The sequence below is a fragment of the Ananas comosus genome, linkage group 20, assembly GCF_001540865.1.
Source record: "Ananas comosus cultivar F153 linkage group 20, ASM154086v1, whole genome shotgun sequence".
Taxonomy (NCBI): domain Eukaryota; kingdom Viridiplantae; phylum Streptophyta; class Magnoliopsida; order Poales; family Bromeliaceae; genus Ananas; species Ananas comosus.
The window spans coordinates 285,024-310,656 of record NC_033640.1 but is presented as its reverse complement, the minus strand read 5'-3'; the positions used below and the strand labels follow the sequence as shown (position 1 = coordinate 310,656).

Here is a 25,633-nt window from a genome sequence, read left to right as displayed (position 1 = left end):
CTCGAGTGGAGTAAAATGGGCATGTTACTCTCGGAGAGTATTCGTAGTCAACCTATATATATATATTATATAATAATATATATATATTTTAAAATACACAGTTATTATTTTTTTTCGTGGAATCTAATATGTGTTATATAGAGGACAACGGTTATTTTTCATTATCTATTATATATAAAGGTTTATAGAAATTCGATAATGACGGACGGAATTCAAAAGGAAAATAATTTCTTTTTTATTTTTTTTAATGCATTTTTTATTTTTTATTATATTTTGTCTCAAATAAAAATTAATGGTTTGATCAATCTATTAATATAAAATAATATTCCACGATAACGAGATGATTATTGATTAAATTGTTAAAAATATGTCAAATAAACACGAAGGTTATGTCAATCTATTAAATTTCTACACTTAATATATAAAATTGTTTTCTTTTATTAATTTTTATATGACTTATATTTTGTTAATATTTATTAAAAATAGTTATAATCTTTATTGCATTATCTATAAATTCATTTTATGTTATCGTTATTTATCTATATTTTTTTTTTATAATATCAAATATAAACAACAGTTTAATCATTTGTTAAAAAATAGTTATTTTTTAAGTCTATTTTTAGAATTAAATTAATTTGAGTTTATTGATTATATGTAAATTTAATTTTTGATATCAAATTTTGATAATAATTTAATTTTTTTATGTCCAGTGGATCAAATATTATATTTTAAGGTTTTAATTAAAATGGTGAAATAAATTTTGATGCTTTTAGTTTTAAGAATACATATTTAAATGTTGAGTATCAAATAAAAAGTATATAATATTGTGGTTAGTATCTAATAAAAGACCCGGGCTTTTATAGGATATTATAAATAATTTTCTAATAAAATATAACACATTAATTTATAATATTTTTATTGTAAAATTTGCATATAATATGTACAATTATATTAATTTGAAATAAATCTATAAATTATTACTGTGCAGTGTATGTACGTACATTCAACTAGTACTATATAAGATACTAAGAGATCGTTTATTTGATGTCTTCTCATGAATATGTTAACTTTTCGTTCTTTTATTTCTCATTTTTTATTATTCCGTATGTATTTTTTGTATATTTATAGACACGTTAATTATGTTTGTATTTGGCTACTCTCTTGTATATAATGATTTTATACATATCTTTGAATTTATAAAAGTGTAGTATAACGTGCGCGATAGATTAATGGAGACTTTTAATGGAATGCTTCATTCTAGCTTATTCATATGTGAGTCATAAGTACTGTAAGTGTAATAATTATAAGAGCCAGAAGGAAAAATAAATAACCTTATATATATATATCCTCATAACAAAGCTATTGTAAGTTTTTTTTTTGGGGAAACTTCAAAACCCCTTGCGTTTCAATTGCATTTCATTTTTTTTTTTTTATGTGTTATAAAACTATCATTTGCCCACGCCTGTGGACTTTAGTTTTTATCTTTTTTATCTTTTATATTATTTTTAAAAATCGGTGACAAAGTTTAAATTAAAGGTTATAAGGATGATTCGATAAGATAATAAGATGGTTTCTGAAGTTATTTTGTATATAATTTAAACGAACTATTAACGAAAGCTCGAATAAGAAATAAAAATGAACACAGCGAGATAAAATGATACGTTCAACCACAGCGGTAGGCAAATCAAGAATGCAGAAACTACAGGGGGATGGTTTTTGAAATGGTTTCCCTTTTTTTTTAAGTGGCCGGGTACGTAAAGTGTTATATATATATAATCAATACGTATGGAAAGTAATATTATATGTGATTTTGGGCAAAACTTAATTAATTTTGAGCACTTAAATGTTGGCCTCTCTTGTATATATATTAATTTCAGTTTTGAGGGGAATAAACTTTAGAAGCATATTGATAAGAATGTTCTCATATGTGTGATATTTTAAATGTTATAACATTTTAAAAAACTTAAGATCAATGAAGAAAATAGTTATATATTTACATATATATGAGTGTGTGTGTGTGTGTACAAAATTAATTAACCTATCACTTATTACTTATTTGTAACCCTCATTTTACATTGTTTGCTTACAAATTAACTAGCTTATAATTACAAGATATTTATATATATATATATGTGAAAGTAATTAAATCAAGGTAGTTTTTCATTTATACATGAACATATACATCTTAATTTTTCCTTGTGAGTTTTGTTTTGTTTTTTTTTTTCATAATATATTTCTTGGTGTTGAAGCTTAATTAGGCTTTGCTGTTATGAAAAGCAAATGTGAGACAAAAGCAAAAACCTACAAAGCTAGGTTGCTTTTGTTCTCTTGTGTCTTTTTCCAGGTCCTCCTCATATACAATTCTATTCATTTCTTAAGAGATTTGGTTTGTTTAATTGAATCCTAAAGCTATAATTAGACGTATATAGCAGGATTTATGGAAGTGTGAGGAAAAATAACTACATATATAGCTGGATAGAACTCATGTTACACAAATTAATTAATCAAAGATAATGGACCAAGGATATTAATTCTTACACTTCACATTTGATCAAATTTTTATGTTCCCAATATTTTCTCTCCTATTCAAACAATTACTACTAAAATTCAACATTAATTTTGTGTTCTACTTTATTAAGAAAGAAAAAGAAAAAACACGGTCATATATATATATATTCTATATATATATATATATATATATATATATATATATATATATATATATATATAATATATATTATATATATATATATGCGCGAATGCTTCTTTTCTTTCTCGATGACTTTAATAGAATTAAATCGAATTAAAATGAGTAATTTCTCGATTGAATTTGAGTACTTATATAATGAACAACACTAATATATATTCTTTGTCGTATCGGGGTAAAGGGATATATATATATATATATATATAGAGTCCGGCTATTGCATCGGTAGCACGGAGCGCTCCGTGCTACCAAGTTATTTTCGATGATGCGGCTTCCAAATCGACGATCCGCTCCGTTAGACTTGATCTACACTATTGAAAGTATTTAGAAACTAAATTTCAAATTTTTTCGACATCATTTGACTATGATCAAAAGATCTCAAAATTGACAATTTTAATGGCCGATGTGGTGTGTTTTGTGAGTTTAACGGTGTAAAACAATCCAAATGCGATGAAAATTTTATAGAAAATTCTTTTCACTATTTAGAATAAGATCAGTATATCTGATCTTGAATTTAAATCTTTTATCATCATTTTTTATGAGATTTTTATTTTCAGCCGTTCAATTTTAGACTACTTGTTTGATAGGTAAATGATATCGAAAATTATGAAATTTAGTTTCTAAATACTTTCAATAGTGTAGATCAACTCTACGGAGCCGATCGTCGATTTGGAAGCCACATCATCGAAAACAACTGGTAGCACGGAGTGCTCCGTGCTACGATAGTATAGTAGCCTAGTCTATATATATATATATATATATATATATATATATATATGTGTGTGTGTGTATGTACATATGATTCTCAATTTTACATCAGCATAAATAGCATGACCAAGTGAGAATCATCCTAGTACAAATTACTTAATTAAAAGGTTTTTTTTTTTTGTATTTTTTGTTGTCAAGAGCTTTAATTAATGGCAGCTTTATTCTTTTGAAGATTCTTTTGAAGGACATGCAACTTTACCAGATCCATTTGTAGCATTAGAATTACTTCTTAGGGTTTCATAATTAAGCTCCAAATATTACAAGTTGAATCCAAGTTATTTACATATATAAAGGACTATTATTCCTTTCATAAATGAATTTGAATTACTAATTTTCTTTTAAAAGCTTAAAGTTTTTAGAGAGTGCACAGTAATTTAATTTGATTTGAGTACGAGTCGACCGTTAAAATTCAAATTATAGAAGAAATTATTAGGCTAGAGCTTTTGGTTGTGGCGAGAACCCAAAATGGGTTTCTGAACTCCAAATGCAAAACCTCTAACTAATTGAAGTTTCTATTCTTAACTCTTTTCAAATAACTCTTTACTCGAATGATATGCAATGCGAAATTGAGCTTCGATTACTCTAAATAACCTTAAAATTAAGCTACTATTATACAGGACCTCTTTGCTCTGATACCTAGGATTTTTTTTTTTTTTTTTTCACTCTATACAAGTCCTAATCATCATAAGAAAATGGTGCAAATTAAATAACTTAACAATAAACACTTACCTACATCACAATTAGCTTCTATATATGATTAATTACTTTGCCCCTCCTCATGAATTGTACATTATGCATGTGGTGGTTAATCCTAAATTATGGTTTTTGTGTTAAACTCTTCCTTTTTGTCTTAAATACCGACCAAGCGAGATCTAGAGAGAGAAACTACAGCATTTTCAATTAATTAAGATCAATCGACAATTTGTTAATTATTTCTCTTTAACCAGGCTTTTTATTAATTAGTACCACTTCTTAGTATTGATCACATGCCACTTTGAACTTATACTTATTAAACAGGATTTTGTTAATTAATTAAAAAGTTTCGAGGTAATCTAGATTCCTAAAACTAGGTAGTGTTTAGTACCTTTTTTTTCCCCTAAATCTCTGAGCAAGGGAGAAAATTAATGTTGGTTTTGGTTTGTAATCTTTATGTTAATTTAAGCATAAAATGTGATTGCTTATATTTTAAACATTTAGATTAGTTAGTATATATATGTTCTTAACATTTTCCACCGTTTGGTTCGAGTATAATTAAGCAAGAACTAGCTATTACAGAGATAGATACAAATATGAGGATAAAAAAAAGTGTTTGGATAAAATTTGGATTGTTCCAGGAAATAAGAAAAATAGTGTTTAGATAGATAATATGGAATAAGAAAAATAGTGGGTATTTATATATAGAAAATGGAGGTGCTGGTGGGGATAGTTATACTAGCTTATTTTAGATATCCACTAGCGTTTGGGTATAAAAGGGATAAAGGATTATTCCACCCTTTATCCGCAATCCAAATGTACAAATAACTCAAAATGTTGTAAAATGTTCTTAATGAGTTAATCGTGCTACGCCGTAACAATTTATTGGATTAAAATTTTAAATTTGGTTTGATCCAACAGCAATATAGAAATGCTGATTTATTAAAAATATTTACAAATACAATAGGTAAAGATGCATGCGCATGTCGCAATAGTTCTGTTTACATTAAAAATTGGTAAAAACGTAGAAAATTTATTAAAACTACAGATCATTTTGACTCCTGTCCGATCTTTAAAAATATTAATTTTACTATCTAACATTTCAATTTGTTTAATTTAAGTTAGTCCGCGATATTTTGCCTTCAAATTTTAAACTTATTACTTTAATAAATTTATAATCGCAAAAAATTGCATTGAAGTGTAAAAATAAACAAAACATTCAGATCATAAAATCAGAGCGGTGTTGAGTGAATCAAATTTAAAAAATTGAAGTTAAATAAGAAAATCAAAATTTTAAAGAATTATTTCTTCCATTTTCTTTAAACCAATAGGCCCTGTACACCCAAAATTTTTTATGAAAAGGATTAGTTCACTAGTCTTATAAAAAAATTTCTATTTTCACTAGTCTTATAAAATGTACACCATTATATGATAAGTACACCCCATTATATGATAAGTACATATAGTATTTTTTATAAAATTTTTCGTACTCAAACGCAACAAGGGATTATATGTAAACAGAAAATTCCGTAGCGTTTGATTTGACTTCTAAAACAGCTTCAAACATGAAGAATCTAAAGCTATCAACAAATGAAGTGTTATTGAACGCTAATAGCAGAAGCTCTTATTTAAAACTGTCAAAAAAAATTTATATAAGCACGCTCGCAACTCATTCGAAGAGTTTTATTTAGGACATGATTGTTTCACCGAAGGTAAAATTCAAAATTGAAATAAACTTTTCAGTGAATAAGAGTTCAGTTGAAAATTATTTTTCTTTTACTATTTATTTATACAGCTGTAGAACTGAAGTTTTTTCAATTCTGATATTTATTTGGTAAAAGTAAATAATATAAAAACTAGAAAAAAGAAGATATGTTAATATTTTATTATTTGTGTTTTTTTACTTTTTTTTTTTCCTGCAAACTTGGCGAATTTCGAGTTTCGACTGAAAGTAAAATTACAATAAATCAAATACCAGAAGGCAAACCCCATCTAGGCCCACAAAGGAAAACTAAAAATTAAAAAATAAAAAAATAACACACCCCCTAATGGGAATAAATGTAATTATGTTTCTGAAAATCAGAATAGGACAAAAATATGTCAATATCTTAGATTGATCCTATTCCTTGATTTTCGCCAGGATATTTTACTCTGTAATCTAACTCTTATTAATTCAAGTGGGTCCCTAATGTAGTAGTGCATCCACTGAGGATTTAGACATCTCAACAAAAGAATTATTGATCTTGGTTTTGATATTTGTGTCACTTTCAAGTTTCAATGACTAAACCAAAGCTCATCGTTTTCACATGTCTATCACTAACAGGTTTAGTAAGAGTCGAAACATTAGTTTCGCTGTTTACCACGACAATGCTGAGGAGATGTGTCGACACGATCGAAGTTGAAGTTGCCTTTTACGGAAAGATCTGCAGATCTCCTCGGCGTTGTCGTAATTAACAGTTAAACAAATGCTCGCAAATAAGCTCAGGCCCAGCCCATACTACTTAGCCTATTTGGACTCACTTGAGCAAATCAACTCATCTTTGTTATCAAACAAAGAAAGCAAAAACAGTTGAGAGAAGTATATATGCCAACTCAATTGATCAAGGAGAAATGAAATCCAAAGGATGAAGATATAAACAGGTCGAAAAGATGCGATTTAGAAACAATAATTTGCTACTAATTTATGAGAGGATCAGATTACATTCATACATTGATTTGATTTAACTTCTATGTTTTCATCACCACTTTTCGAAAGGAAACATCTAGCGAGTGTTTAAAAGGTAAGGAATTTCGCGTGGATCCAAAATCGCATTAAATGAAAGAATGTTCGGCAACAGCAATGTAATGCATCAGAAAGTGTAATGCGTCAAAAATAGGGAAAAGGGTTAAAACAAAATTGAAACGGGTGGAACGTCGGAAAGGAATATGGCATGTAAATGCTTCATGAACATAGTAGATTTTGTTATTAACAGAGCAGAAACATTGAACATGACAGATATAATTTAACTGAGTTTCTTCTGAGAACAATTACTGAATTCACCGTACCTTTTCTAAGCAAGAGTGAGACCTCCTCTGATTATATAAATACCAAAATTTCACTCAGAAGCAGAATATAACTTACCGAATTCGAGAGTGCAATAAATGAAATTTAAAATCAATATTCACACAAATTCAAATAGTTGAATGGTCAGAAATCTCGTGTGGAAAGTTTACGCACATCGCATCAGAAGATGCTGCGCTCAGAGCAATGTATTCGTCATTCCATTCTAACATATCTGAAACATCACAAAGAACAGAGAAAAACTACTACAAAGAAAATGATAGGCGGAAGATATATTTCTTAACTCCTTCCGTATCCTTCGCACACTGATACTGATCTTGAATGCTGAAGAACTAAATCAATTCGGATAGCATCATTTATAAATTTAAAGAAAACTAGCTATCGAATTACAGTTAATCAAATATACGTTAAGAAAATTAACAAACAGATGAAGAATCATAATAATCTAAATGAATTTATTGAAATCTGCTTGAATGGTCAGAAATCTCGTGTGGAAAAGAAATGCACATTGCATCAAAGGATGCTGCATTATAGCAATATGTTCATCAACCCATTCTAGCATAAATCCAAAACACACAAATAAACAAAATCGTGGAAAAAGATAAAGAGCACAGGAATTGCTAGAGTGTAGAAAAATTTAGTTCCTATATTAATTTTCATTCATAGAATTTGGTACTAAGCTGTAAGAAGGGGGGGAAATAGCAAACCACCCAAAAATGAAAACAATAATAGAATTAGACCAAGTTTCATCAAACTACCAAATGTTGTATTTTTCCCAAATCGTATGGATCTCCTAATACTACAATATCCAAAGATAACCATTTTCCAATTCTCATTGATATAATGTAATCCTAAATCAATATAGTAACCTATGAGCCTTATAACCTAAGGCTAAAACTTGATAAATGCACCAAAAATCGAGATGATGATAAATCTAGAAAAAATCTCCAGAAAAAAAATTGCTACATTAAGAGTTTTGAAACCACTCCCAGTAAAAACTAGCCCTTTTTCCATTTCCTGATTCACAGTAAAAATTCACTCTGAATCAACATAATCTCAAACATTTACTACAAAAAATGATAAACAACCAAAAACAGTAAACAACGCTATGAATCATACAATAAGAGGGCAAAACAAGGGATTATAATGCGTGAAAAAAGAAATCGACGAGATACTACTAAAAATCGTAAATTTCCGGTTCAAATGATGGGGCTCTGCGTGAAATCGCGATCAGATTTGAGAGAGGGGGAAGAGTTCGTGGATTAGACCTCGAGAAGTGGCTGGGTTTATAAGAACCCTAGAAAAACCCTAGATAGAGAGATGGGCGAATGAAACCCTAGAAGGGCTTATAGTCGAAAGGTACATTGTAAAAGACCCGATTAGCCCTTGCCGATGAAAATTGCGACTTAGTCCCTGTACAATATAAATTTTTGCGACTTACTCCCTAAATTTTTTTACTTTTAACTAAATTTTTTAGTTTAACGTTTTTGACAGGTGATTTTTTTTTTTATCTATAAAGTAAAAAACTTTTCCAGCAAATTATTTTTTTTCTTTGGTTTAAGTGAAATAGGATTAAATGGTTATTTCATGGAAATGATTCACAAACTGAAATATTCAAAAATATTACTGAAATAGTATGCAATTGTAATGTAGTGAAATATTTAAAAATATAAATGATTGGATTAAAAATTCCAAGGCTATGCCAGTAATATTTAATACAAATATGAATTTTGCTAGAATACTTCTATAATATAAAGGGGAGAGTTTAGTTTCGCATCTTTTTCGGTGAAAAAAATCCGAATTAATAACCTACACCGTCTTACTTAATCTAGACTACTTGAACTTCATAAATTTTCAAATTTTACAATCTTTAGAATATCACTTGCCTTATATTAGCAATTAAAATTTTTTAATTTCAAGACCATTTGAATGCTCAGCAAATAATATCATAAAATCATAAAATTTGAAATCTAAAAAATTCAAATAATGTAGATAAAAGTTTACCAGTATAGTTCGTTAATTTGAATTTTCCGTTGCACAAAACGGCATGAAAGTAAACTCTCCATTTTACTTTCAAAAGCATTTCAGCTGGGCCCTTGTCATCTTTGAGTTTGAAACTATGTTAATGTTTCTAGGAGTCCGGCTGGGATACTATCGATAGCATTAAGAATTTGGTACTATCGAGTTTTCCATCATTAGATTTAACCCTTTGATTATTTTTACCCTTTAGATTATACTATTCAACCAACTACTCACTCAACTGTCACACCCTAATAATTCCACATCGGATATGAATGAGGATATGATTTTCGGTATATAAGAGACTTAGACACTAGTAATAATAACTAGATTTAAGCATTTTGGGCCGTTGGTTGGGCCCAACGAGTTATTGTCCCTAGTAGGCTGAGTCGTTACATTTGACCGATATTTAGGCCGAACGAGTTATTGTTGCCAGTGGGCTGGGTCGTTACATTTGGTATCAAAATCAGTTCACCAGCAAGAAGTGTGAATAATCTCATATTGAATATGAATGTTATTATTGCTAGTGGGCAACCCTAGAGGGTCCACTTCATCCTAACCACACATTTCTCAATTAAATGGTTAAAAAACTAATAGCACCACCAATAGTTTGGTGCTATTGATAGTATTCCAGCTTAGTCTACTATTCGTGCTATTGATAGTATTCCAGCCTAGTCCAGCCTAGTTCATGTTTGGTAAAAAATTAGAAGACAATTAGAAAATTAGAATCTTATCTAATAATTAAAATTTATAAAATATAATTCTCTTTGTATTTAGGTTTCAACTTGAATTCGACTCATTTATCAAGCAAGTGATGAATCTCGAGCTCATTTTTAATCCGTACACGAACCGGCTCGCGAACAGCGAGCTGGAATGATAGTCGTAATGTTGACCATGCAATGCAATGGTAAAGAAAGCAACAACCAATGCTCTCCAACTGCATTTCAAAATGGGAACTGACAAACCGTTTTTGTCGAGCGGCAGGCAGGCCGGTCTTCCCTCCCTATTACTAACTTCCTGCTCCCTCTCTCCTCCCCACATTTGTCACCCATCTCCTGCCTTCCCTCAAATTTCCTTTGCAATGCAACTTTCCTTTCAATTTCAATTAAATCTCATGCTCTCATCTCTCTTCCTTCCACCTACCTGCAGGAAAATTTTAGGTATCTAACAGATGAGAGAAAGAAGCAGCATCGGCGGCCGCGAAGACGGCAGCCGCCGCGGCCGGCCGCTGTTCACGGACGCGGCCGTCGGGCTGCCGATACCGGGGACGAAATACTCCGCGCTGACGCACTCGGACCCCCTGATCAAGTCGACGAGCGACGAGGACTTCGTTTCGACGTCCCGCCACAGCAGCGCCTCCGCTGCCACCAGCCCCGGCGGCTACCTTTCCGACCGCACCACCTCCTCCGCCGCCAGCAGCAACACCCAGCACTCCGCCGCCTCCTCGCCCTTCAGCTCCTCCCCCTGGCACCACCACGAGCAATCCGCCAACACCGCCACCGCCACCGCCGATCTCTTCCCGTCGGGCACCGGCCTCGTCGGCTCCTTAGTTCGAGAGGAGGGCCACATCTACTCTCTCGCGGCGGGCGCGCGGGGCCTTCTCTACACCGGCTCCGACAGCAAGAACATACGCGTGTGGCGCGACCGGCGCGAATTCTCCGGCTTCAAGTCCAGCAGCGGCCTCGTGAAGGCGATCGTCCTCTCGGCCAACGGTCACCGCGTGTTCTCCGGCCACCAGGACGGGAAAATCCGCGTGTGGGCGCCGTCGCCGAAGGACCCCGCGACGCACAAGCGCGTCTCCACCCTTCCCCGCCTCAAGGACCTGCTGAAGGCCTCATTCCACCCGTCCGCCGCTCGGCGCCGCCGCCGAGGCGGCGCTGTTCGGATTCGCCACACGGACGCCGTCTCCTGCCTCTGCCTCAGCGAGGACGAGTCCCTGCTCTACTCCGGCTCGTGGGACCGGACGATCAAGGCATGGCGGATCGCCGACTCGCAGTGCGTCGACTCGATCGACGCCCATGACGACGCCGTCAACGCGGTGGTCGCCGCGTTCAAGGGCCTCGTCTTCTCGGGCTCTGCGGACGGGACCGTCAAAGTTTGGCGGCGAGAGACGACGACGGCGAAGAAGGAGAGCGTGACCGGTCACGCGGCGGAGAAGACGCTGATGAAGCAGGACAGCGCGGTGACGGCGTTGTCGATCAACGTCGACGCAGGCGTCGTGTACGCGGGGTCGTCGGACGGGGTCGTGAACTGCTGGGACTGGGGGAGGAGGCTGGAGCACTGCGGGACGCTCCGCGGGCACGCGGCGGCAGTCTTGTGCCTGGCAGCAGCAGGAGCAGGCAGCAATCTGCTGTTCAGCGGGTCCGCGGACAAGACGATATGCGTGTGGCGAAGAGAGGAGGAGACCGGAGCGCATTCGTGCCTCTCCGTGCTGACGGCGCACACCGGCCCCGTGAAGTGCCTGGCAGTGCAGGCGGACGCCGCCGACGGGAAAGAAGGCGAGGAAGACTGCGGTGGAGCGCGTAGGCGGTGGGTGGTGTACAGCGGAAGTCTGGACAAGTCCGTCAAGGTGTGGAAGGTGGCAGAACCCGCCGCCGGTCAGGTCGCGGAGCCAATGTTCGACACCTACTAAAATGATAATATATATTTCTGAGCTTGTTTCCTACTGAGCCAATTCAACTTTTGAATGATACAATAATGCTATATATATTATCGGTTTGATATATATATAAACATAAGAGTGTCTCCTCCTATTTAAAGCTATGTATTTTGTTACAATGTGGATCACTACTAAGAACTACATGCATGTTGTGGAGAATTTTCTATTGCAAATATATATGTGTTCCAAATGAGTATGATTTGAAGCTTTTATTCAACATGGTGACTTATTTTTTCTTTTTTTTTTTCTTTTTTTGGGAACAATAAAGATGAGTAGTATCAATCATTTAATGATTTGTTTTTTTATCAACATTGGAGACATTAATTCGACTACTTTATAAGAATCTCACTTTGGAAGAGAGATCTTTAGCCGAAAAGAATCTCACTACCTTTTTTATTTTTAATTATGATATTGGCATGTTGGCACTTAGCATAAAAGCTTTTTTTGGATGGTTTATGCAGACACTTTAAAATACTATATGAATTTACCAATACATTAATAATAATAATATATAGAAAGGTAATATTGTGGGACACTTGTTTTAATATATAATATTTTTTATAACATTTCTAACATCCAAACAGGGTCATAAAACAACAACATTTGGAGAAATATACTCTAAACAATATAGTAAATTCATATTGAAATTATATTATAAAAGTAAAATATTTCTATAGTTTTATGCTACACGGAGGTCCCCAATTGAACATTGTTATTCAAATATGAAATAATTGTGACAAAGAAGACCACTTTATCTTATTCCATTTATCCTTGAATATACTTGAGAAGTATATTGTATTTCATAGATAATAAGTGTGAACAAATATTTAGAATAAATATAATTATATCTTTATCTTTAGCCTTTATTTCAAACTAAAATAAATCAGTTCATAGGTGAAATATACTAATATATCAAAACACGAATGCTAAAATTTTTTACAAAGTTAAAAATTAGGAAAAACTGTATTAAACTTACCTCAACTGTATTTCTTTACTACTTAACTTTTTAATTTATTTAATTTGAATAAGCTAATGACTTTTTAACTTTAAAATTCAATTCATGTAACTATAAATTTATTAAAGTAAATAACTCGGCCAAACCTGACCCCCGCCACATGGAAGGACATGTACAAATTTGCAGCATGTGGGAATTAAACCTCTGGTTCTGATACCACTTGTTAGATTGTTGACACCAACTATTAATTTCAAAAGTTCGAACCATTAGAAATATGAAACCAATTCCCTTAAAGCGTAAAAATACAGAGCTTATTAGTCTCGACTGTGATTCGGCCCAACCAGCTTTATGTCATTTCGAACATGACTCGGCCAAACCCACTCTCATGTCATTTCGAACATAACTCGATCAAACCTAACATTCCGCCATAAGACAGGATGCTGGCCACTTTAAACCACTAATAACTAACTCAAATTTTGAATTTGAAGCATCATTGAATAAATTAAATTAAACAAATTGAAATTTTAAAGAATTTAACAGTAGATCAAAATACTGTATAATTCAGAGAAGTTCTATACATTTTACTAAAATTCATATTTCAAACTTTCTATTAAAAATATTATATGGAATAAGTTATTATTAAATATCTCACTACTATTCCATTTTCAAACTAGTATGATGTTGTTGCTGTATTTGTTGCATATAACCGGTCTACGGACGACGTGGCATGTCCGGTCCACATAACCGCGTCTCTCTTTTTTAGACTCTTCAAATTCTAACAACTCCAACGTTCATTTCTCCCGAACCCCTCGTCTCCTCCGACACCTCTCCTTGCGATGTCCCCCGCAATCTCCGCTCCTCCTCCCCCTCATCCAAACCCTAACCCTAACCCTAACCCTAACCCTAACCTCTCCCTTTCCATTCCCAACTCTAACCTCCTCCTCCTCCTCCTCCTCCTCCTCCAACCCCACTCTGTTCCCCCATTCTCTCTGTCGAAGCTCGGGCCAAGCTCTCCATGGGGTGCACCCGGTCCAAGCTCGAACCGGACGACGAGGACGCCGCGGCGGCCGCGGCCGGGGCCGGGACGAGCNAGCGGGCGCCGCCCCCGGGGCGCCGACGTTTCGGGTCGGAAGGGAGGCTTCGTCGCCGCTGCCGAGCTCCTCCGCCTCCCCGAGGAGCCCGATGAGGGAGGCGAGGCGGAGTCGCCGGAGACGGAAGGGACGAAGGGGGACGCGGAGGGAGAGGAGAGGAGAGGGTCGGGGTTAGGGCTAGGGTTAGGGTTTGTGGGGCATCGGAGGAGAGGGGCGGCGGAGGAAGAGGACGATCTACCTAGATCCCCGAGCTTCAGGTTTTACTTCAAGACGACGCCGTTAACGGGATCGGGTAATGGAGACGACGACGACTCCGCCGAGTCAGAGAACGGGAAAGGTAACGACGATGGTGACCTTTTCCGTTACATTTATTTGCATTTTAATATTTTATTGGATTTATTATACAATTCGCATCGTTAATTCTCTTTAAGTAATTATAATCCGGTAAAAGGAATAAATTTAGAAATCGAAAATGTGTATGCTTTTGTAATTTTTACTAATTTGATAGTAATGTAGGCAGTGTAGTTAACGATGCTGCATTTTGAAATGGATATCAAAATATTAAAAGTTTTAAATTTATTAAAGAATGTTTGATTTAGTAATGCCCCTATCAAAATTTAACACTATTTTTTACCTTTTTGGTAGATTTTGTGTGTGTGTGTGTAATCTAATTAAATATTATTCTGTTAAGTTGAATTTTCTAAAGTTTTTCTATGGAAATTGTTAAATTCTAGCAGAATTTGATAAAAGTTTCTGAGAATTTTTAAGAAAAAGAAAATTTTTTTAAGGTTAGATAGAAAAAAAAAGAAATCAAATTAAATTGTGCCATACTTTAGGTAAGATTTGCACATTTTAAACTTTTGTTTTACTTTTCATAATTTTTTTTTCTTTGCTTGTTCATTTTTTAAACAAATATGGAGAAATCAAAGAAAATTTCATTTTAAATCAGTAGCACAAATGTGATTTCATGACTCTAGCTCTTCAACATCCTCCTTGAATTCTTTGAACAAGTTGGTAATTAAATCCTTCAATGGACAATCATGTGCGATTGCGGATTAATGCAGATAAACCCGACGGCGCGAAGGGAAAAGATAACTCTCATCGACAAGAGGAGTGCGCGAAAACCTTGAAGACAGATGAGGTATTAAGCTGATGTTTCCAATTGTCGAAGCTCCATTTATATTAGAAAATTTGTGTGTTTACATGATGATTGTGATGTGAGCTCTTCTGAAATTCTGCTAACATGTTTGGAATCAGATTTCGATATAATTCATTTGACTGAAGTTCAGCAGAATTCAATTAATTCAATCTAATTAGAAATGAATGTTTCTGTTTGAAAGAAATTGAAGTTGTATTCAATTTCATTCTACTTTTCCTAATACATCCATTGTTAATTAGCGGAAAGCTAATATAACTATTTCGAGAAGTAGTATTTTGGGGCTTGCGTATATATTATAATTAACGACAAATGAATTCTCGCGAATCTAACCTATGATTGAAATTTGGTCATATTATAGAAATTAACACCAAGTCCTTAGAAATCAATTCAATTCCTCTTAACTGATTCCAAACAAGCTGTCATGGAAACTCTGAATTGATGAAGATCAAAGCATATTTTTATTGACAAGAAAGAACATGTGATTTCCATACTGACTGTAGGATATGGAGTCAAGGAAACTTCACATTCATGTTCACTTTTCACATTTTTCACATTCTTTTGTATATTCTTTTGTCTTTTTCGCCTTCTTCTCTGCAATATTTTATATGAGTCTATAAGATTTGCTTTATTAATTTATCCATATTTTCTCGAATAAATTGAGATTAAGGGTCTGTTTGGCTCGGGTGCACTATCTTATTTCTCACCACACCCCACTGCTTAGAGATGATGAGCGCGTTCTACAAAATTACACATGGTTTCATCATTCATGCTTCCACAGGAATCAGAGTGCAAGTCGCAAAAGAGAGAGAGAGCATGGAGGTTTAAAGTCCTCACAAAGAAGAACAGCGACGCGCACAATAATAGCTAGTCGAATCGGCGAAAAACAACGAAGCTACGCATCAACACTCGAATTTGTTTACCTTCTTACTTGGAATTGTGACAAGAAAAGTGTACAAAAATGGACATATTTTCTGCCTGCTTCTTATCTGTCTTTTTCTTCTTCTTCCTCAGATTCAGCTGCTTGGGGGTTAATCTTTTCATTTTTCTCTTAAAGCAGTGTTTGTATATTATTTATCATAACCTCATAAAAGTTGAGAACTCTTTTCTTTTTTTCACTTATATACATAACATGCTAGTTCTTATGGAATGCTTGAAGGAGGGGGGGGCCTTGATTGTGAGCAGTTGAAATAGATTTGGAATATCTCGTTTACTTCTTATTTTGAAATAAGATTTTTTATTCCTATATAACTCCTGTAATTATGTCAAATTATAGAAGAAGCTTTTTATGACTAATATTAGAGCTATATATATATATAGAGAGAGAGAGAGAGAGAGAGTTGAGCTGGAATCCTGCAAACGGGCTCCGTTGCCACCCATTTATTTTTTATGATGGAGCCTTCAAATCGACGATCGGCACCGTTGAATATGATCTACAACACTTGAAGTATCTAGAAATCAAATTTTATACTTTTAAGATATTATTCTCTTGTCCATCAAGTAGGCGTAAAAATGACGGCTGAAAATGAATATTCTCTAAAAAATGATGATAGGAATTTTGTAATCAAGATCGAGAGTATAGATCTTATTCTAAATAGTTTAAAGAATTTTTTCACCAAAATTCAATTGATTTGGATAGTTTTATACCGTTAAACAAGAAAACGTCTCATATCTATCATTAAAATTATAAATTTTGAAACCCTTTGATCATTAGATCAGTGATGTTGATTTAAGAGTTCCATCATCAAAAACAAATAGATGGCAACGAAATCAGATTACTACCGATAGCATTCCAGCTCAACTATATATATATATATATATATATATATATATATATATATATATTAAAAAGATTCTGATTGATTTATATATGCTAAAATTTTATTTTAGAGAGCATCTTAATTACTCCCCCGTGAAAGCCATCTCTTTTTAATGGGAGAAGTACTGTTTCAACATTGACTTTTAGATTGCATTGTGGATTTGTGGTCCAATGTAGACTTTTTAGAAAATTGAGGTATTTTATTAGAATCCATGGGACTGATTCTAACAGCTTGTATGTAAATATTATTTTCTTATGTGTATATTTCATAAGAAATTCTCTGGTAATAAAAAGATAATTATGAGACATATGATATACTAAATAATGATTTGTGGTTGATGTGATAGTGATATTAAAAAATTATTATTGATGATGTTAAAATAATTAAATGCTATAGTATTAATCATTCAATAAAATTGGATTATAAAATTTAATTATAATAATACAAAATATTTGAACTAAAAATTATAATAATAAATTAAAATTTGAAGTGTGACCAGAAAACTCTAACATGCTGTCTTGGAAAGCACTTCCTAGAAGCATGCCACAACTGCACCCCACCAAGTTTGACTCAACAATCTATTTTTCTTTAAATGAATAAAAAAAAATATAAAATTCAAAAAAATAATGGAAAAGGGATAAATACATGGATAAAATTTTAATTTTAAGAAAATTGAAAGTAAAAAATAATAAAAAAAAAAAGAAATTGGCTTGGGGATCCCACATGGACCAAGCCCACTAGAGTTGTGGATTGTGGACCAGGCACATCTCCTCTACTAGAGATTTTCTTTTTTAATTCTTTAATTTTTCATTTTTAATTTTAGTTGGTAAATGAATGAAACTGCCTAATTTTGAAAGGCCCAGTAAAATAAAATTTTAAATTTTTAACAGTTAAAATTTTAAATTTTTAAAAAACCTATATATAATTTAAAAATTTAAATTCAAATATAATGAGAAGGATAATATCATTATTTTTTATTTATAACTACCCATTTTAATTCTTATTCCATTTTACCTAACCAAACGCTATTTTTTTATTCCTAAAAATAACCAAATTTTCATCCAAACATAAAATTGATTTAATCCCGCTTATACCTCAATTTATACATATCCCTAGAATAGCCACTTTTTGCTTATTCCCGAACCAAACGATACCTTAGAATTTATTATTATATACCACCCCCAAAAAATTCATTAAATTGCGACAAAAATCGTGCAAGTGCTGATGCTAACATGACATGTACACTGGTTAAGGTTTGATTTGGTATTGAAGTTTATCTGACGTTTTAAATAAAATGGAGCTGGGATAAAATTATATTGGGTTTGTTGAGCCAATTCGGCGCGAGCAGTGGGCACGCCGGGTCCATATCCATGATACGATTAAAACGGTGGACCGGGAGTATATCAGACGCACCAGAAGATACATGAGCTGCGCTGGATCAAGGAGTTATAGCAACCGCAAGCGGTTACGAGCGGTTCCGATCAGCCGAAGGTGGTCCTACAAACCAAGAGATAGTGGCTGATCGTGCAAGGGCAATAACCAACACAGGGGCAACTCTATAAATAGGCATATTGTACCCTGAAAAATGGTCTTTGCCCCTGCGCACAAAAGACCACCCTTATTTTCCTGCATCTTTCCTTCTCGCATTTATTGCTTTTTCTAGGAGTAGTTCCTGTAACTTAGCATCCTGAAGTCTGTCTGCCCTTTGGGTATCACTCCGCTGTAGACTAAAACCCTCTTTCCTGTACTTTCTCTGTTTTCTTTCAATAGAAGGCAGTGTTTGGCTCTTTAGGCCGACCAGTTCCTATGCTGCATTAGCCATTCGACTCATTCCTTGGCTGAATTTCTGACTTCTTTTGTTCATTCGGCTCATCCAGCCGAACCAAATTTGCTGTAGATAGGGATGCAAACGGGGCGGATCTGGGGGCGGGAGACCCGCCCCGCCTCCCACCCCGACTAGCAAAAATCTGCCCCGCCTTCCGCCCCGAATCCGTGACGGGTTAAAAAATACATCCCATAATCCACCACGCTTCGTAACCCGCCCCCCGCCGGCGCCCCGAATCCGCCCCACCAACTAATATTTTTTATAAAATTATAATATTATTAATATTTTATAAAATATAAATTAATAATTTTTAATAATATTATATATATAATTTAATAATATTAATTATAGAAATAAAAAAATATCAATCACAATTCAAAACAAAATTCAAACGTTTCAAATATAGTAGAAATGAGAGTACTAATTTATTTGTATTTTGAACTTTTTTGTAAATATATTATTTTTTAGAAATATTTTTTANCGAATTCGGGACGGATTCAGGGCGGGTCAAACTTTTTTCCGTTTCCTGCCCCAAATCCCTCTCGAATCGTAAAACTTATCCCGTTTCCTACCCCGAATCCGTTTATTTTCTCCCATTTACTGCCCCCGTTGGGGCGGATCGGGGAGGGAGCTCCACCAAACCGGATCCGTTTGCATCTCTAGTTGTAGAGGTTTCGAACTCGGCTGACCCGATTCCTCGTCAGCCGAATCGCTTGATCAATCGAATGTCGCAAACTTCGAGGGTCACTATCCGCAGCCGTTTCTCACCCCGACGCGCTTCCCGAGGAGGATCTTTGACCGGGTCAAAGGTCGAAAAATTCGGCCACCAACAAGATTATATTTCTGCGTTCTCAGATATGATCGTAGAAAATATATCATAATCAACCTATCGTTATATGTGAAATGTAATATTATATACGAAACAAGCATGCTATAGTGGAGGAGGCGGTGAAAAAAGAAAATCAATATATAAAACCCCTCAAAAAAAAAAATAAATAAATAAATAAAAACGAAAAGGAAAAAAAAGAAAAAGAAAAAAGAAAAGGGAAAAGGCAAAAAGGCGAAAGAGGCCAAATCCAAAACCCTCGGATCGCGCCGTTCTCTCCCTCGCTCCGTTTCTCGATCTCTCTGGTTCTCTCTCGAACCCTTTCCAATCCATCGCTTTGCTCCTTCACGAGGAGGAGGAGGAGGAGGAGGAGGAGGAGGAGACCCCTCTCTCTCAGATCTCGTCGCCATGGCCTCGAACCTCGCTCGCCTCGCCCGGCGCCCCGTTGCCACGGTAAGCTCCCTGATTCCTCCGATTAGAGCAATCAAAGCTCCGATTTCCCCCCTTTTTGGGTCATATTGTGTATATTTTGTGTGTTAATCCATTGTTTTGATGCGATTTAACCTGGTTAGTTTGGTGATTTGGTTGCTATTTTAGTTTGAGAGGAATTAGGGTCCGGTCATGGTGAAATCGCGTTCGGAATAGCTGCGGATCGGTTGCTAGTTCATGGGATTTTGATTTTGTAGCTTCTTTACGATTAAAGCTTCAATTTTGCTTTATAGTTGGGAATCCGTATACGTGGGAGTTGATTTCTTTTCACTAGATGATGAATTGATTTTGTGGTATCCAGCTTGAGTAATTCTAAGAAGCAATAGAACTTTTTCCATCATTAAAAGCCCTCTAAAAGCTTCTGCTATGGTAAGAGCATAAGCTTGAGATCGGATCTTTTGCTCGTAAACCTCAAAAGCTCATTTCAGTTTTCCTTCACGGGAAATGACCCAAACATTTTATTGTTCTTGTTGTCAAAATCGCTTGATTGCTGCTTTTTAGACTAAAGAAGCTGTTAGAGAAGCGAGGCAATTCGTGCGCATAATTGATGACAAGTGAATGATTATACACATAGCTTAGAAATTTGATGATTTGATGGATTCAAGTTATTAAGTGAGACCGTGGTTCGAATCTCCGTTTGGACAAGCGATGTGGACTTACTTTTTGTTTTTACTTTTGTTGGTAGAGTTGAATTCGTTACTTCCAGTAATGCATTCGAAACTTCAAAATTTTGGAATTGTTTTGATAATTAGTTGAGTTTGGTTGTTTGATATTCTGATTTTGTTTCACAGACATTGCTTCTCTTGAGGGGTTGCAAACATGTCCGACAGTTTAGCCACCACATCCTTCCAGGTAATTTCTTTTTTTTTTTTCCGTGTTTCTTCATTATATAGCTACTAATATCTGAAAATTCCTACTTTGTATTTTAATTCAGGTAGTACTGAGTGCTTGAGACCTACAAGGTTAGCAATGGAGTCGAAATTTCAATATTCATATTTAACTTTTGTACTATGGTTCATGACTGTTGCAATGTTTTGTTATTTTTTCATTTTTGAACAGGAAAGTCATAGATTTCCTTCCAAGGACTTCTCCTTACCAAGTATGGAGCAGGTCATTTGCTTCTGACGGTGGTAAGTTGTGGCAGCTGCTTCAATAAAATCTTCGACGCACTCTCTCTTACTCATCCACATGAATATTTTAGAAAACTGTTAAAATGGTATATTTAGTTTTAATTCAATTCCTGATTGCAGGCAATCGGGTTGAGGCTGTTGTTCCCTTCATGGGTGAATCTATAACTGATGGAACTCTCGCCACCTTCTTAAAGAGTCTGCTTCTCTCTCTCTCTCTCTCTCTCTCTCTCTCTCTCTCTCTCTCTCTCATGTGCATTTGTTCTAACATAACAAATTGGAAACAGAGCCTGGTGATCGAGTTGCAGTTGATGAACCAATAGCACAGATTGAGACTGATAAGGTGCGGATGCTACGTTTTCAAAATTTTACTATATTTTCTTACTTTATTATGATATAATTCATATTTTTCCACTTTTATCGGTTATATCCATCTGCCTCTCTTTTATCTTTATTCTAGGTGACGATCGATGTAGTTAGTCCTGAAGCTGGGGTGATCGAAAAGGTGAGAGACCATTTTAGTTCTTGAGATATTTACACATGCTTCTTCCCAATTATCTATTGCGTATTTCCACAAAATTTTGGTTCTTTGTATGCCTTCTAAAGCCTTATCTTTTTATGTATATGCCCGTGCTTTCCCGCTCTTTTTCTATTTTTAGTACTAATGCAATGCCAACTCCATGAATTCGATGATCATCCAACTTAAGATATGTTAGTTTTGATTCAGATTTTTCAGATATATATATATATATATATATATAGAGAGAGAGAGAGAGAGAGAGAGAGAGAGAGAGAGAGAGAGNTAGAGAGAGAGAGAGAGAGAGAGAGAGAGAGAGAGAGAGAGAGAGAGAGAGAGAGAGTAGGGCTACTGTGCTATTAGAAGTACAACAGTTCATATGCTCCTAAATTTCTAACCATCCATCAATTTTGATGGATGGTTAGGGTGAGAGAGAGAAGAGAAATTGGGGAAAATCTGGGTATCTCAAATTTCTCTTCTCTTTCAGTTTTTTTCCAATTTCTCTTCTCTCTCTCACCCTAGAAACTTAGGAGCACAAGGCTGCTGTGCTCCTAATAGCACAGTAACCCTACTCTCTCTCTCTCTCTCTCTCTCTCTCTCTCTCTATATATATATATATATATATATATATTGATTTATATATATAAATTGATTATTATGCTTGTCAATATATGTAAAAGCTTCTTATTCTTTTGTTGCTTCTAGGTTTCGCCTTCAATATTCTTTATTGTCTCCTCTTATAGAGCTTGACTGAGCAGACTAGTTGATTTTGATATAATTCTATGCATGTGTTCTTTTACAGTTGACAGCAAAGGAAGGTGATACTGTGACTCCAGGAACTAAAATTGCTGTTATATCTCCCAGTGAGACACATGTCTCCCCCTCGGAAGAGAAGGCTGAAAAAGCTGCTCCTCCCCCTCCACCCCCTCCTCCTGCTGAGAAAGAGAAGGTTGGGCAAAAAGCTGATAAAGTGGAGCCCCCGAAAACCGAAAAGCCGAAAGCTGTTTCCCCTCCACCTCCTAAAGTCTCTCCTTCGGAGCCTCAGCTTCCTCCCAAGGAAAGGGAAAGAAGAGTAAGTTTCTTTCTATTTTCGTTTGTTATTGGTAAAGATATGCATGCTTGAGTTCCTTAAATATTATAGTGAGAAAAGAAAGATAGTCCTCAGAATCAAACATGTATCCCTTCCAACATGTGTGATTTCATAGCTTCCCTCCAAAAGTCAGATAATACCGGTTATTATTAATACAGGTGTTTATTTTTACCCATACTTGAAAATATCATAAGCGCCCCCTGAAAATGAACTTTGTGGTCTTTGTAAACACCCTTTGAAGAAGGCATTTTGAGCATGTATGTATCTTTACATGGTCGTCTGTAACATTCAACCTTTAGGGTATGCATGAAATTTTGATGTGTTTTAGAGGCACCCATTTAAATTAACCCTAGAAAATTGGTAGATAAACTAAGCATTCTCGCGATGATTATTTATGTTTTAACTTAAAAACAATTATGCAGGTTCCTATGCCAAGGCTGAGAAAGCGAGTTGCCACTCGTTTGAAGGATTCTCAGAACACATTTGCTATGCTGACTACATTTAATGAAGTTAACATGTAAGGGTTTCTGCAGCAACCTTTTTCCCCCTATATTTAATATATGCTCTACACAAGTGTCTAAGCACTCATTTTTCATCCTTTTGGGGCAACAACTTCTCTACTCCAAGTAGTAGCCAGATACTTGGCAAACAGAAAATCTGATCTTTTGTTGTGGTAGGAAGCTGAAATAGGTTTCCGAGCCCTCGAAGCTTTTGCTCATACGTGAACCTTCTGCTTCTGCTGCAATGGGAAGCTGTTCAAAGTTTGTTATTGCATCTTCAAAAAGCTCTACTCAAGCCGACATTTTTGCGAAGTTCCAGATGGGCTAAACATGGCCCAAGTTCACACACTGTTAGACATACTATTTGAACCGGATTAAGAAAATATGCTACATGACTGTTTTGCTGCATATATATATTATTTGCTACTCTTTATAACTATGAATTATTCATTTAGGACAAATCTGATGAAGCTTCGTTCTGATTACAAAGACGAATTTCTCAAAAAGCATGGTGTGAAGCTGGGACTAATGTCTGGTTTCATTAAGGTATGAGAATTTGCTCGACGCGAATGTTTTCAATGGAACTGATATATTTCACGACGCTTCAAGCTTGTTCTCGTTTATTTTTTATTTTTTGTCCATGCAACAGGCTGCTGTGTCTGCCCTTCAAAACCAGCCCGTCATCAATGCGGTCATCGATGGTGATGACATCATCTATAGGGATTATATCGACATCAGCATTGCCGTGGGCACATCTAAGGTTTGGCAAGCTGCTTTTCCAGTCCCCTCTCTTTGTTGGGTTAAATGCATGTGCATCACTACAATGTTCAGGAATCGCGGATTAGTCCTTCAAATATGTTAATTCTCAAACTAATCCCTGCGACATTCCAAAATCTGTACATATTTGTCCATCAGTTGACTGTAATTTCCACCAATAGGACTTCTATGCCTCTGAAGAAGATTTGTAATTTTAACATTTTTCTCATAATAGGAAGGCCATTAAAATGTCGTTCGATGGTTTTGTTTTCAGGGTTTAGTGGTTCCGGTTCTCCGCAATGTTGATGCAATGAACTTTGCGGATATAGAGAAGACGATTAATACCCTCGCTAAGAAGGCAAATGAGGGGACAATATCGATCGACGAGATGGCTGGTGGAACATTCACGATTTCTAATGGCGGAGTCTACGGGAGCCTCCTCAGCACACCCATCATTAACCCTCCTCAGGTGAAGCGGCCGTCCTTCTGTTATTAATACCTTTCTTTCGAGGGTTATAATGCATGAAAGCCCCTGAAAATTTCACAATTTGCTTATTGTCCCCCCGAAATATGAATAAGCCTACTGACCTACATATTTCAAGCTGCGCAATGTTTTGACTGCGATTCTGCGAACACTTCACCCCCTCTTATCACATCTTTTACGCCCGGCATCTGTTAGATTAATCGAAATATGATTGTAATACCCACTATAACCAATTTTAAGAATTTATACCATATATTTCTGAAATTTCTAGCTTTTCCTGGAATGGAAGGTCTAATCAGACCGGTTTAGAGGTAATGGTCTGAACATTAAGGCAGTTACATGCAGTTTCTTTTAATGCTTTTCTACATTTTAGAAAGCTGATCACATACCAAAACTTTTGACCCTGGAAAAATTTGACGCAGTCGGCCATTCTGGGGATGCATTCGATCGTCCCGCGTCCGATGGTCGTGGACAGCAGCATTGTCTCGAGGCCAATGATGTACGTCGCCTTAACGTACGACCACAGATTGATCGACGGCAGAGAGGCCGTCTTCTTCCTGAGGCGGATCAAGGACGTGGTGGAAGACCCCCGCCGGCTCCTCCTTGACTTATAGAAAAAGCTCGAACGGCACTGAGATGGCTCTTCAATTCTCTTTTATTTTCCCAAATAAATCTTAATGGAACAGTTTTTTTTTTTTCGCTGATACCTTGTTGCTCCTTTTACTTTTTTAATCTGAGGTTGGTTGCGGATAATTGAAGAGATTAGTTACGGATTGTATTGTGTCATCGCGCTTATCGGGTGATTAGAAATCACCGAACATGTCGGTTGACTTTTGCGATTTTGAATAGGAATTGAATTTCTATTTTGAGCTATTCAACTCAATGCAGTTTTCATTTTTGGTTTGGCCGTGCAATTCTTATTTATTTCGGCGAGTTTGAGTTTTGTCAAATGTAATTGTTCGCACCTACTGACCTACCTGACTTTCACTTCCAATGAGAAAGCTTTTTTTTTTTTTGTGTGTGTGTTTTTAAAGGCAACTTCATGGTTATGTAATTTGTTAGCTAAAAGTAAACAAGCTGTTAAGAAGGT

At 35.4% G+C, this 25,633-nt stretch overlaps 3 protein-coding genes across 3 annotated transcripts; all 3 read left to right on the top strand.

The window, feature by feature from the left end:
- Positions 10,417-12,155, top strand: LOC109725498 (protein JINGUBANG-like). Its single transcript, XM_020254708.1, has one exon. It carries the CDS (start codon positions 10,420-10,422, stop codon positions 11,878-11,880), a length of 1,461 nt encoding a protein of 486 aa, XP_020110297.1. The 5' UTR covers positions 10,417-10,419; the 3' UTR covers positions 11,881-12,155.
- On the top strand, positions 13,676-16,259 carry LOC109725477. The gene is made up of 3 exons (XM_020254676.1): positions 13,676-14,290; positions 15,018-15,094; positions 15,891-16,259. The coding sequence occupies exons 1-3, from the start codon at positions 13,699-13,701 to the stop codon at positions 15,978-15,980; spliced, it is 759 nt and encodes a 252-aa protein (XP_020110265.1). The 5' UTR covers positions 13,676-13,698; the 3' UTR covers positions 15,981-16,259.
- Positions 19,780-25,457, top strand: LOC109725790 (dihydrolipoyllysine-residue succinyltransferase component of 2-oxoglutarate dehydrogenase complex 1, mitochondrial-like). The gene is made up of 13 exons (XM_020255149.1): positions 19,780-20,033; positions 20,861-20,921; positions 21,004-21,031; positions 21,129-21,199; positions 21,320-21,394; positions 21,484-21,539; positions 21,657-21,701; positions 22,516-22,785; positions 23,226-23,320; positions 23,759-23,849; positions 23,953-24,063; positions 24,334-24,528; positions 24,966-25,457. The coding sequence occupies exons 1-13, from the start codon at positions 19,989-19,991 to the stop codon at positions 25,155-25,157; spliced, it is 1,335 nt and encodes a 444-aa protein (XP_020110738.1). The 5' UTR covers positions 19,780-19,988; the 3' UTR covers positions 25,158-25,457.